General features: G+C 36.5%; 1 protein-coding gene across 1 annotated transcript; it reads right to left on the bottom strand.

Annotated features, from left to right (window-relative positions):
* Positions 1-3,010: 3,010 nt before the first annotated feature.
* LOC128509062 (N-formyl peptide receptor 3-like) lies at positions 3,011-12,200 on the bottom strand. The gene is given in 5 exon segments (XM_053480635.1): positions 3,011-3,273; positions 3,276-3,387; positions 9,445-9,454; positions 12,026-12,084; positions 12,087-12,200. Coding segments are annotated over 5 exon segments (558 nt in total).
* Positions 12,201-13,424: the final 1,224 nt, after the last annotated feature.

Genomic DNA, 13,424 nt, shown 5'->3' with positions numbered 1-13,424 from the left:
AGTGTTTTGGTGTCAGGTACCTTTAGTTGCTTTTAGATATTTTTTTTTCTTTTTGCCAGATAATGTATACCTGCATATTTCCACTGAAGGATGAAGATGAAGAGACCACATCTGCTGTGAGAGAAGTGGACAATGCTGGTAGATCCACTGAGGTAGGATGCATACCATTATAATCCATGCCTCCTTTTTACATTAGAGTAATAAACGGTCATTGTTATTTCACAGTACATACCTGGGGATTTACCCACAGATAAAGGTCCTTATGAAGATCCCTCAATGCACTATCTAAGAATTGTAAGGATTTGTGTGCAGTTGTCAATATTTAAATTTTATTGTCTGACAGAATCTTATTTATTTAATTATTTTTGCCTTTCTATTTCCAGCAAAGGAGCTGTATAAGGTCCATCTTCAAAAACAAATAAGAATAAGTGACATGGAGATGGACCTTATACAGCTTCAAATGGAAAAGAAAAGGCTATCGATTAAAAAAGCAACACTAGAAATGTAAATACTGGAGCATCACCTTAGGGTGAGAACTTGTGCGTATATTGATCTGTTGCATGTTAAAAGTGTTGTGTATATAAGCAATGTCATTAAAAAACACTTTTTTCCTTCATTTTACTTTCATTGTTTTTTAGGAAATAAAGAAATGATCTACACAGCAGACCAGTGCAAACAATTTAATCAAAGTAATTTTGACAAATCCCATCTTTCAAAATTCTTCCTGTTCATCTTCATCTCTGTTGTGTGCAAACATCTGTAGAGGTTCCTCTGGGCCATCCTTCTTCAATACAAGTAGGGTGGCTCTCTCCTCTTATAGTGGCAATGTTGTGAAGCACAACACAAGCCACTATGATGTCGCATTTCCTCTCTGGACTAACCAGGAGCCCACACGGAAACTGAAACCTAGTTTTGAGGATCCCTTTGGTCATCTCCCCCTTGGCCTGTGTTCGGCTATGAGCCAGATTAATGTGTGTCTGTGGTCCAGGATTAGGTTCTGGGTAGGGTGTCATTAAATAGGGCAGACAAGGGTATCCTCTGTCCCCCAGCAAGTAACCATTGTACTGTCCTGTAATGATTTAAGTGTACAATACAAATATAATAAAAAGGAAAAAAAAAAACATTGTATAAAGCAAAACATACCCTGCTTAATGATGACTAATGGCCATTTTGCCATTATTGACCGGCCGCCACTAGATGTGAGAGTACTTCCCATACCACCCGTCTGAGATAGCTCGCTCTAAAAGCTCTCTAAATGCCCCTGGCAGCAGGAGGCTACAACATCACATATCACCCAGGTAATCGGGCAAGTACTTGCTAAAAAAAACGGCAGCTGTGGTTGCTAGAATTTTACCATAAAAAAATATGTTACTCTTTATATGTTATGGATTTTAATTGTGTTTTTACGGTTTATAACTGTCTAATTAACATGTATTTGTCGTTATAAAAACAGTTTATACCCATCAAATTCCAGGGTTTACATTGTAACAAATACAGATCATAACCATGTTTTTACAGCTCAGAACTGTCTAATTTAAAGATTTATGTTGTAATAATAATGCTTTGTTTCCATTTTTTTACAGCTCCGAATTCACTTACTTTCACCCACTCATCATCTCAACAGACCGTGGAGGTCAAAATGCTACTACTGTGCTTGCTACACAATTGTTGTCGTTGTTGGACTATTTTTTATTATGAATAACAACAGTGAATTCATTCAACAATTCTGTAAAAGCATAATTTTATCACACTAGCTGGGAGCTAAAAGAGATAGAAGGTTACATTGCTAAGCATTCGCATTTTATTGTTAAGAAACTATTAAGAGTACATTTATACTATTGATTGTAGTATTATATTGATGAATACTAACCTAAATTAAATCATTAAAATCTATTCAAGACTAGAACATTATCATGGTCCCATGTCTTTTTTAAATAAAAACAGCAAAACAATATTTAAATTCTTAAAATCAAATATACAAATGTCAGGGTGGACATTTTTAGGTGTTTTACACGGACTGAAAAGGGGTAATTTTATTTAGGTCTGGTAGTCAGTGCCCTGCTGGCATGCGGGCACAGGCTGGTGAGCTATGGCAGCGGGCAAAGTGGCGTGTGTTCGTGGCTGTCCTTGCCGCAGTGATCAAAGGGCGGAATACTATTCACGACTTTGAAGTCCTTGGAGCATGTTCCATTGCCCTGCTCGCGTGCCACTCGCCCCTACTATGCACTTTCTATTTAAAAAAAGTCTAGTTTTTTTTAACTCTATCAATAAGGGTTTAGTAAAATATAAACTGATGCTTTAGTATATTAGTAGCAAATACCTTCTCTGTGAGTATATACAGTATGTTACTTTTATAATACATAATGTCATATCCATAATGCTTGAACTGACGAAGACAAAATAATGTTTTCCTTTTTATAAATACGGTATATCTTAAAATTTTACTGCAATAAACCATATTTTCATATGTTTTAACTGTTAAATTTAAGGTCTTACTCTGTAAAACTACAGTAATTACAAATTTTCACTGTAAATTCTACGGTTATTGCAAGTTTTGTGAAATACGGTTTTATCTTGTAGCATTTATAAGGTATTTTACTGTTAAATTTACAGACATTTTTTACATTGTATGTTTAAATGAAATAAAAAACATTCACCACAGCTTTTAATTAATATTTTTTATGAATTATTTATTTAGTTCAACTATTGTACAGTTAAGATCTATTTTTAGTTACATTTAATGATGTGGAACATCTGAAAGATGTTTCTGTCATCACTTATGTTAGAACAGCTACAAGCAAGCTCTTTTTTATTACAACCAGGAAGACATTTCATCATTTAATTATTAAAAAAATAATTTCCTTAGCTGCAGTAAAAGTAATACTACTGTATAGCCAAACACACTCTCTCAAGGTAATGATTTTGCACTGATATTACTATCTAATATTTAACAGCATGCTATTCATTTGGATTATTTAGCTTGCTGTTACTGAGTTGGCTGTTATGAACTTCATCCAGTAGTGGTATCAAAAAAGCCGATATGAACTTTTCTTGAAAGTATGTTGTCTCCAGTAATATCTGTCACTCTATTTGTACTCTGGGCTTTCTCCTTAAATTTGTTTTCAGTCTTAGACAGAAGTGCCTAACATTTCCTCTTCAAGTCCTTTCTCATAAAAGCATAAAGTAATGGGTTAATAAAACTTTTAGCACTAGCAAGAATGAGTCCAAATTTTTGTCCAATCAAGGCAATACTGGCATATTTTGGCTTTACTGTATTAACAAAATGGAAACAAAATGGAAAGGCATCCAGCAAATGAAGAAAGCAGCTATCAGTGCTGTCATAATCTTAAATGGCCTATTGGACTTCAGCATGTGGTTATTTTTCACCTTTAGGGTGATGAGGACAAAAGAGACAATGATGTTCAGTAAGGGAATCACAAATCCAAAAATTAATAGGCATGTCATTATCGAAGTTAATGTATTTGGTTACGGTACTGGTTTTACCGTCACGCCTCACGGTGGCGACATTTGGGTTTCTGCATTTGCTAGCTTCTACCGCTGAGTGGCGCTATATAACTATAGACTGACGCCTCGGGCATCAGTTCATTCTCTCAAGAATTAATGAGCCGCACGCCGTTAGAGCTGCACATAGTAGCGGATAAAATCAAGTGAAATGTTGTAGTTAAACGAAATTATAATCACAGTATTAAAAATACAGTACAAATGTAGAATTTAAATTAAATTAAATCTTATTAGGATCGAATTTAAGCAAAGTAAACGTTAACACAGTGAGCCTTTAGATTTTATCATGTGTAATTAGAAAAACTACACATGTATGTTTTTTCGTCATCTTATATTTTGTGTTCTTTAAATTTGTAGTAGATTTATTATCTGAAATAAACAAAAATTAATTACCATAAAAATTAAAACATTGTCAGGCCGTGTGACTGCGTCAGCAAATGTCGATGTGTTTTTGCGTTATTATAAGAATTAAGTGCATTAGGCTGTTATAATCATCATAATGTTATTTAATAAATAATAAAAACATTTTAACAAATTACATTTTCACATCCCAGCACCCCTGTTGCGCTGTACCACCGCCGGCAAAAACCTTATAAAATACAAGTGAAACATTAAACGAATTTATCATCACAGTACTAAAATTACAGTACAAATTTAGAACTTAAATATAGGGGTTTCTTAGTTCCATCGAATTTAAGCAAAGTAAATGTTAACACAGTGAGCCTTTATATTTTATCATGTGTAACACTCGCATAGCCAGAAAACTTTGGGTGTGTGTATCAGAAAACGTGGGTGAGTCACAGGTGTTGTCAGATTAATGGGCAAAAACTATATAATTAACCTATATAGGCTACATAGCCTTTATACAGTGGGAGCCACGTCAAACAGCCGCTTGGAGCATGATAGGTCCATGACAGGACCGTGACAGGACCATGATCGATCCGTGCACGGAATGTGATCCCCCGCGATGACGTAGTTAACGATGCCCCACCCCATAAACGCCCCCATGCGCTTTCTAAAAAGATGGTTGCAATGCTGTATAATTCCGCCAGATGGAGCATTGACTGCTTCTGCAGTGTCCAAGCAGCCGGTTACTATATTTAATATATATATATCATAACTTACGTCAACATAGTTTCATAAATAGATGATGTGGTAAAAAAGGGGGATAAAAAACGATTCATAAAACAGATTTAAATCACTCAATACACAACCCATGATGCTTATGCTATTTTAATTAATGATTAAATCAATTAATAAAACTACTTATTGCAATATTTTTCACGATATCCTTAATAATACTTAAAGACGGTAAAATCTGTAATTTATCTATACCAGTCGTTATAGGTACGAAATACAAATGCGGGCTATGTACAGTATTTTACATTACGGTGTTTTTATCTATTTCCGTTTAATAGACTGGTAGATCATATTTTACTGCAAAGTAAAGCTTGAAATTTAACTTCTGCTTGAGTTTGTTTTCGTTATATTTTTGATGTTTTCGCTGATGTTTTTTTCGCTGATAGTCAAAAATTGGCATAACAAATCGATTAATGGCGCATAATATCTGGAACAAATATCTGTTCATACGGATCAATCTGTCTTTAACCAGCATAACGTCTCCCCCATCAAAGATCTGATGGGACATTAATCACTTATCACTACGGTGAATAGATGCGGCAGCAGTGACAGACTGAATCCCCATAAACATTCACACCTGAACACAATACTAACAGAACTAAACAGTTCCAGAGGGTCAGTGTCTGTTATCAGGACAGGGATCACATACAGGATACAACTGTAATTTTTACTGCTTATATATTTTTGCCATAGTTTCATTTGGTTTTACGCGATTTCATGTTTTACTTGTTCGTGTGTGTACGTGTGTGTGTGTGAGAGAGAGAGCGTGCGTTAGAGAGGGCTTATATTGTGATTTATCCAGGGTTACTAAAGCCTGGCTTACTACTACTAATAAAAAATATTTCAATGTAACCCATGGGTCTCAATCACAAAATCAGCCAACGCTGTAAACAGATGACAAGACAAATTATATAGGCTACCCTGAAACGTTAATTCGAACATTAAAAAAAAAATATATATATATATATATATATAAACATAAATATAAGATCGACTATTATTGTCAGGGTCAAGTTTACGGGGCTTCTCAGTCTTTCGTTAATTTTACTACTGACTCGAAACCAATGTGGCTTATTAAAGATGCACTGTTTTATTGGACATGGCTGTTTTGTAATGTTCTGCAAAATAAACACTGTCTACGGTTCGAATATACTGTGAACGTCTCAAAGTCACGTCTCTAGATCCTTCTGCAGTAATGTTATCGTGGTGTAAATTATTAACGTATCGATGTATTTCACTTGCAGACAAAATAGACCATGTCTAGTAACGAAAGTAATGAATTTGTCACTACTCTTCTCTTACGCAGCACGGCTAAAAAGATAAGAAAAGTTACACCAATCCTGCCACGATGCTACCCTGCCCATACACAACACTGGCTGGGGAGATGAACTCATACCAAAACTCCAAAACTTACTATTATTTCATGAGATGAAATTAACAAAAATTAACTCCCCTCTGTGCAATATCTAAGTAGAGTGTAAGTGGAGCAGCCACAAAATGCCCCCTGTGTAACTCTGATTAGGAAAAGCTCACGGACACCAAACCTGCAGCACTTTGGTGTAATTTTTATTATCTTTTTAGCCGTGCTGCATAAGAGAAGAGTAGTGACAAATTCGTTACTTTTAATAACGTGATGTTTGATTTGATATTATATCATTTCCAAGTTTGATAGTGTCGATTTTAGAGTGCATTATACGTGCGATGCGAAAAGGAAGTAAATAAACACGTAGCAATGCAAAGAGGACAGAGCTGCGAAATATTTAAGCAATAAAAATCGTGTTACTGAACGCAACTGTGTTCACAAAACCGAGCGGAGGGAAAGAAAAAACACTCGCTAACACGTTTGAATGAAAAGGGGCGGCGGCTTTTCTTTGAAGATATCGATTGCGTAGTGGGGGGCAATCCGTGACGGGGGGGGGGGGCGTTTTAGGGCATAACACACCTCTGAACGTCTTTTGTCTTGTAAATGATTATCTTCGTTCACCTTCCAATCCCCCACAGCGCACAAACTCTCTACACTGTTGCTATGTCTGTTGGGGCACTTGGTTATACACAGCACCTTAATGTATGAAACACTTACTTCCTGGTTTGTTTTATTTTAAATATTGCTTATTACCTTTTCCCGCAAAATAAACATTAAACATAAACAACATGTTATCATTGTGTAAATTATTAACATATTGGTGTTTTTTAATTAAGGACAAAAACAGACCCTGCGCTTGTGTTTAGGACTGATGCTGAACAGCTGTGTTCATAGGTTTAATCAACGATTTACAAGACAACAGTTAAAGCGTTTGTGGATGAGAGGTGTGTGTGTGTGTGCGCGCGCTCCGGCATTTCTCCGTTGCTTTAACACAAACATTTGGGCAGAGACAAGTAAGTCTGAAGTACCCCTCCCCCCGCCAAACACACACACACACACACAGAGAGAGCAATTAGCACCATGTCACAGTCAGTATTCTCCACTGAGGTTTCTTACCTTCCACTCCTTCTAAGTTTGTCTTTGCTCTTTTAATGGAGTTCTTAAAAAAAAAAAAAAACTTTTATACTGAGAAAAAATTATTATGGGTCACATAGTCACAAACTAGCACAGATACATATGATCAAGTGTTTAACTGTTGTTTTAATTTGTTTCTATAACCAGTAATAATAATAATAATAATAATAATTATTATTATTATTATTATTATTATTATTATTATTATTATCCTAACTCTTTGACTATTTAAAACAACGTCGGGTCCCATTTTTGCACATTGAAGTTGTTGGTTTAAGTAAATGTATTTTTAAATACACAAACAATCCCCCAACAATTAAAATACGCACACATGACTTTAAAAATAAAATTTATTCTTCCAAAACTAGTCAAAGTTAAAACAATAATTTGTATAAAACAGGTAAAAACATGTTAAATTTTTGCTTAAAGGTCATTAAAATACCCGGATAACACCAGCTGCTTATCAGTCTCTATCTGGTTCTTTTATATTAAAATATCATTAAAAAAAAATATATATATATATATATATATAAAAGATGGAACTGTTTAATTCTTTGTTTTTCCCCTAAAGTATCAGACGTTTTGCAATTCTATGTTCAAAACATACAGTAGACCTGACCAAACATCATTCTAAAGCTGTTGCACTGTGACGTCATCCCTCCTACAGCTCCCTCAACAGCTTGTTCAGGCTCCACCAGTAGCTCCAAAAGGCCAACCGTCATCCGTCTGACCCCCCAATCCTCCACGGCGGAGCTCTGATTAAAGACAACAGGAGAATTTAGTAAAGACAAAGATAAATAAACGTTACAGAATATCTAGTTGTAATAAATATAAAAGATATTAGTAAACCTACACCACAGAGTGGGTGAAATACTGTTTTGGGGAATTCTGGAATGTAAATAAACTGGGATAACTTTAACCATTAAACTTTGTTAGTGTTAATCCCGGTCTGTCTGTATTATCGTCTGCATTAAATTAAAATGCGCTTTTCATACAAATAAGTTAGGCGATATAACACTCGTATATATTAGTTCATCTCTGAAGCCAAACTATAACTTACCCAGTACTGAAACCCCCCACACCTCCTCACACACCTCCCCACACACACACCTCCCCCTCCCCACACTCCTTAACTGATAAACACTTCAAAGTTTTTATCCAGCTCGGTAACTAAGCGCTCGCGCTACCGCGCAAAGTCACGGCCAAACTGAGAAAAATATAAACCGGGTTATGAGCGTTTAGCTCGCGAGCTCCTGTACATCTATCCTCAGCTTGTGTCCTTCATGAACTGCATCACATTATATTCACAGATATAACCTGCAGATTAACTCTTACCCAAAGAATAAATAAATGCTGAATTTATCCAGACACGCGGTCAGATTCTAAAGGCATTTTTATAGACCACAAACACTCCTCATCCGGTAGTGCAGCTTTTGTAATAGGGACATTAAGAGTATTTTCGAAGCTTTAGTGTCTTTTTAGTTAAAGAGGAGTGACATTGTGAGTTTGTGACACTGACAGTAAGCTGTAATGTTAACTCCAGACCTGGTAAACAGATCATTAAGTTATCTAAAGTTACATCTGACCGCTGCTGGTGCTGCCAGTGATTTTCAAAATGGCCGATAAAAAAACTAAACTGGGAAATAAACTTTAAACTAATCCCAAACAAATTTTATAAATTAAAACACCACTTACCGCGAATAGTCCATTAAGCCGCCATCTTCATCTCTAGTGCAGTTTGGCAGCGTCAGTTCGGCGGGGGTGGGAGCGGGTTGTTAAAATCACGTGATTGCAACTCAGCGCAGCTAAATTGCTGGCTTGTGTTAACGTGTCCTTGAGAACGAAGCGCCATCTAGTGGTGGAACCAGGTAAATGCATAAATAGGGCTTGAATGGGCGTGTTTACTGTGAAATCTTGACACGCCTTTCTCGAAGAAAAAGGAGGGGGGATTACGGCGTGCATAGGGCAGCCGTACGCCATTCGTACGCAATTCACACGCCCGCGGCTATTTGGCGTGGCTCCATCTGTAAGACTTTACTTTTATTTAAGTGCACGCACAATGACGACAAAACGTTATGATGTTGTAAAATAATGAAAGCAAACAGGGATACAGCACTATTGTGTATCGGTTTCGGTGAACTTGAGCGTGTCAAAAAATAAACCAAAACTCTTTGTCTACTCGTCTTACAGACGTGAAAAATATATACTTACATACTTTATGTAAAACAATGGGGAAAAAAATCAGCTTATGTAATTCGTATGAAACGTGGATTACTACAGCGCACCCACTCACAGCTGAAACGAAAAGACATCAACTTATCAATGAATTATTGATAAGTTCACGCGGGTTCACGCGAACATTTTACATTCACTAAAAGATTAATTCACAACCACATTTCGGCCATTTACACACATGCATTGTGCTATGTTGTTTGTAGACACTTTTACTTTTCCCCTCCTAATCTTCCATTTGATCAAAATGCTCCGTGTAAATTCATGCCACGAGTCATTTTATCATAGAAAGATTATTACGTTGTGCTGGGGCCACTAAGCGTCTGTGGATTCCAAAATTGACATTTTTACCGATTTTTAATCACTGGAGTAGAAGAGATAGAAAGTTTCCTTATCATAACATGCCTTGTATTGTTTTTAATCACTCGAAACACAACCATCTGAAATAAAGCGGATCACATCGGCGTGTGTTTCGCACAACGCAACAAAGACAGTGCTTTTTTAACACGTATAAATGTGTGTTTGTTATATTTCACTAAAAGGCTTATACACAACCACATTTCAGCCATTCACACACATGCATTGTGCTGTGTTGTTGTTACACACTTTCACTTTTCATCTCCACTTTGATCAAAATGCTCCCGATATGAGCCGACACAAACAGCTTCAAAAAATCTGATTATTCATCTATCATAAAGAGGGGCGACATATACTTGCTGATTAAACACTGCATTTTTTTTAAGTGAAAGTGCGCGATGTGAGCGGCTTTAATTATTAATAATTAAATAATTATTTATTGCTGGACATAAACAGCTAAAATCAAGATGAATGTTATTCTTTAGATTGTTATTATCATGTTCTTTTGCTGTTTGGGTTCAGCGATAAATGATTATTTAAAACTGATGCGCCTCATGTAGATTCATGCCACGGGTCATTTTATCATACAAAGATCATTACGTTGTGCTCGGACCACTGACTCCAAAATTGACATTTTTACAGTTAAAAATAAAAATGTTTTTACAAGCCCTTGAGCTGTTGTTTGTGCTATTTTCTTTAAAGGGGTCATACAGCACTACATGCACTATTTTAAGCTGTTTGGACTGAACTGTGTGTTAGGAGAGTGCGTACACAACCACTCTACGAAGATAAAGAGCCGCCCAGTGGTTTTCTTTTCGTTTATTACAGTAACATCCCCCTTCTGAAATCAGGCCAATCACAAATGCCTGTCGATGTGACGCCAAACCGACAGAGGCCGCTCCTACACAAGTTGATTGACACTGGTGTTTTAGCAAAGACCCGCCCCGAGTGAGAAGAAGCTGTCGGCCATTGTTTTTCGCCGCTGGAGCAAAATGGCACCTAAGCGAGTGTTGTGTACAGTTGTTGGGTGTAATAGCGAACACAGCAGTCGTCATTCACTACCTAGGGTTAGTGACCTAGGGTACCTACCTAGGGTTAGGTATCTGAGCCACTGAGGAGGCAGTGGCTGAATTTAGTTTTTTAAGCTAACGTCCCCGCTGATTTACCTAAATGCTTCCATGTTTGCAATAATCATTTTTCACCAGACTGCTTTATAAACGCGGGTCAATATAAAGCAGGTTTTACTAGGAAGCTGCTCCTAAAAAATGGATCTGTACTAACGCTTCGTGTTCCTGCTTCATCTTCACCAGGCTCGGTGAGTGTAATTTATTTTTCTATGAATCTTTGCAGATCGCCTTTTCTAATAATCACGATGAATGCGGAGTGTAAGTTAACTTATACTCTCATAGAACATGGTTATGGCTTCTTCTCTATGTACATCCGTCTCTATATAATCCCTAATCGCCCGTTTATAATAAACAATGCATTACTGTGATTGTCTAGTTGCAAACTGTGTACGTAGTCGGAAAACTATATTATGCTTACCTTTATAACGTTAGATGGTTTATAACGATGTCTGTCGAAGATTAAGAAGTCATGTAAACACATCAGTAAACACATCGTGTCCGTATCTCTCTCGGTAAGTTTCTCCGCTTTTTGTTGTTGTTGCTCGCGGCAGCGCAACAGCCCTTTAATTCATGCCCATGCAGTGATGAGAGACAAATCGAGTTGATGCATGTCCATTCTTTCAATTTCTGCGTTGTCATGCGATATTACAAACTTCCGCGTAGGTTCCGTACTTAAATCAAACCAAAAACGACTGAAGAAAACAGGCTCAGGCTCTATATTCCATAGTTTTCCAGTTTGGACTGCATTACCCACAAAGCGGGCTCAGCAGAGGTCATGGGGGCGGGCTCAGCAGAGGTCATGAGCATTTAAATTAGCATGTACTGAAACAGGTTGCTGAGAACAGAGCTAGTTTTTACCAGGTAAAAGTAGTGTTTTTTTTTTTACACAATCCTTTTGAATTTTTAATTAACGTATAATACAAACTTTTCATTAGGACCCTAAAGATCATATTAACATTTAATGGAAAAAAATATTATGTGTAGGACCTTTAATAATAACAATAACAGTAGACAGAGAGAAACATAGAGTCTGTCTAAACAAAATTAATTGTTTGAGGAAGATGCTGCTGAACCAGTTAAGGAACCACAAGAAGAATGTAAGCTTGCACATAAAGTGCCCAAAGACCCATGTATTTTTAACAATATAAACAATTGTGATAATGGCAGAAAGGCACAGAAGAGGAACTTGGACACAGCGAGGCTGAGGTATTAGAGATTGTTGTTTTCTTAATCTTAAACCCTGCAATCCAGATCACCAAACCATTTCCAGTGATTCCAAAAACCACAATAATTACAAGAGCTGTTGCCTGAAAAGCATATACCATATCTGCAATTTGATGAAGGTTCAGGCACTGATCGTTCCAGTTTGAATAATTCCTTGTAAAAGCTGCATCTAAATCCATGATGCTGTTTAAATCTGTAAAGTAAACACAAATAGAATATAATTCAAAATGACACAGGAAATATTTTTTTTTAATAAAAGAGCTTGAGGAGCTGCCATATATATTGAGATGTGGACGTCTCAGCATGTTTAGACTGTGCAATGCTCAATACAATACAAAAAAAATCTCACACCCTACAGCATTTACTGTGAATGTTAAATGTTCATGACGGCACAATTTCAAGCAGAGTGAACCAGTACAGTTTATTTGGAAGGGTTATCAGCAGAAAGCCTTTTCTGTCTGTTCATCAAACTGCATCCTAACAAACCAGAAGACTTCTGGAACAATTTCCTATTGGCAATTGAGACCAAAGTGGAGTTGGTGGGCCTTAATGAGCAGTGACATGTTTGGAATGGCCCAGTCAAAGATTTTACCAGATTCTGCAAGCTGTGCATAAATGAATGCCTATAAATCAACGAAGTAAAGCAATGTTGTAAAGAAGAATGGGTCAAAATCCCATCAAAATGACATGAAAGAATGATAAAATCATAAAGGAAATGATTCCATTAAGTAATTGTTGATAAAGGTAAAGCTACAAGCTATTGAATCATGCAGCATGTTTTTGTCTTAAATTTTGTTAAACAAATAATAGCACCGGGAAAAAAAATAATATGTTGTTTATCTAAGGTAGTATTTGTCCGATTCTAAGCAACACTATAATTAGTTGATTTTTATTTTGTTTGTACCTAAAACATAGAATTAAAGAGGGGTGGGGGTCATTGTCACCAAGCAGTTTTACAAAATCAAAAGAAATTATGGTAATTTGTATGAAATGTGAATGTGTTTAAATTGATTAAATAGTCCCTGATGACCAAGCCAACCCCAGTGAAAAAAAAATACACTTTAGTGAATTGCTGTCACGGTTAGCCACCAGAGGGTGCCATGCGCCCAGACACCATTTTAATTTTTTTTGTTTTTTTGTTTAAACTCCAGTTCCCAGAGTGCACATCAGTCAGGTGATGGAAGCGCTCACCTGAACCGAGGTGACTGATTACTTTAGTTATAAATAGCCTTTTGTTCAGTTGTTCCGTGTCTGGCATTTATTTAGTTTAATGTGCTGTTTATATACGGTTGTTGTTCAAGTGATTTTTAGTTAACTTCTTGTGA

This window comes from Clarias gariepinus, chromosome 21 (assembly GCF_024256425.1).
Source record: "Clarias gariepinus isolate MV-2021 ecotype Netherlands chromosome 21, CGAR_prim_01v2, whole genome shotgun sequence".
Lineage (NCBI taxonomy): Eukaryota > Metazoa > Chordata > Actinopteri > Siluriformes > Clariidae > Clarias > Clarias gariepinus.
The sequence above is the reverse complement of the archived record's forward strand: the minus strand, read 5'-3'. Positions and strand labels throughout refer to the sequence as shown.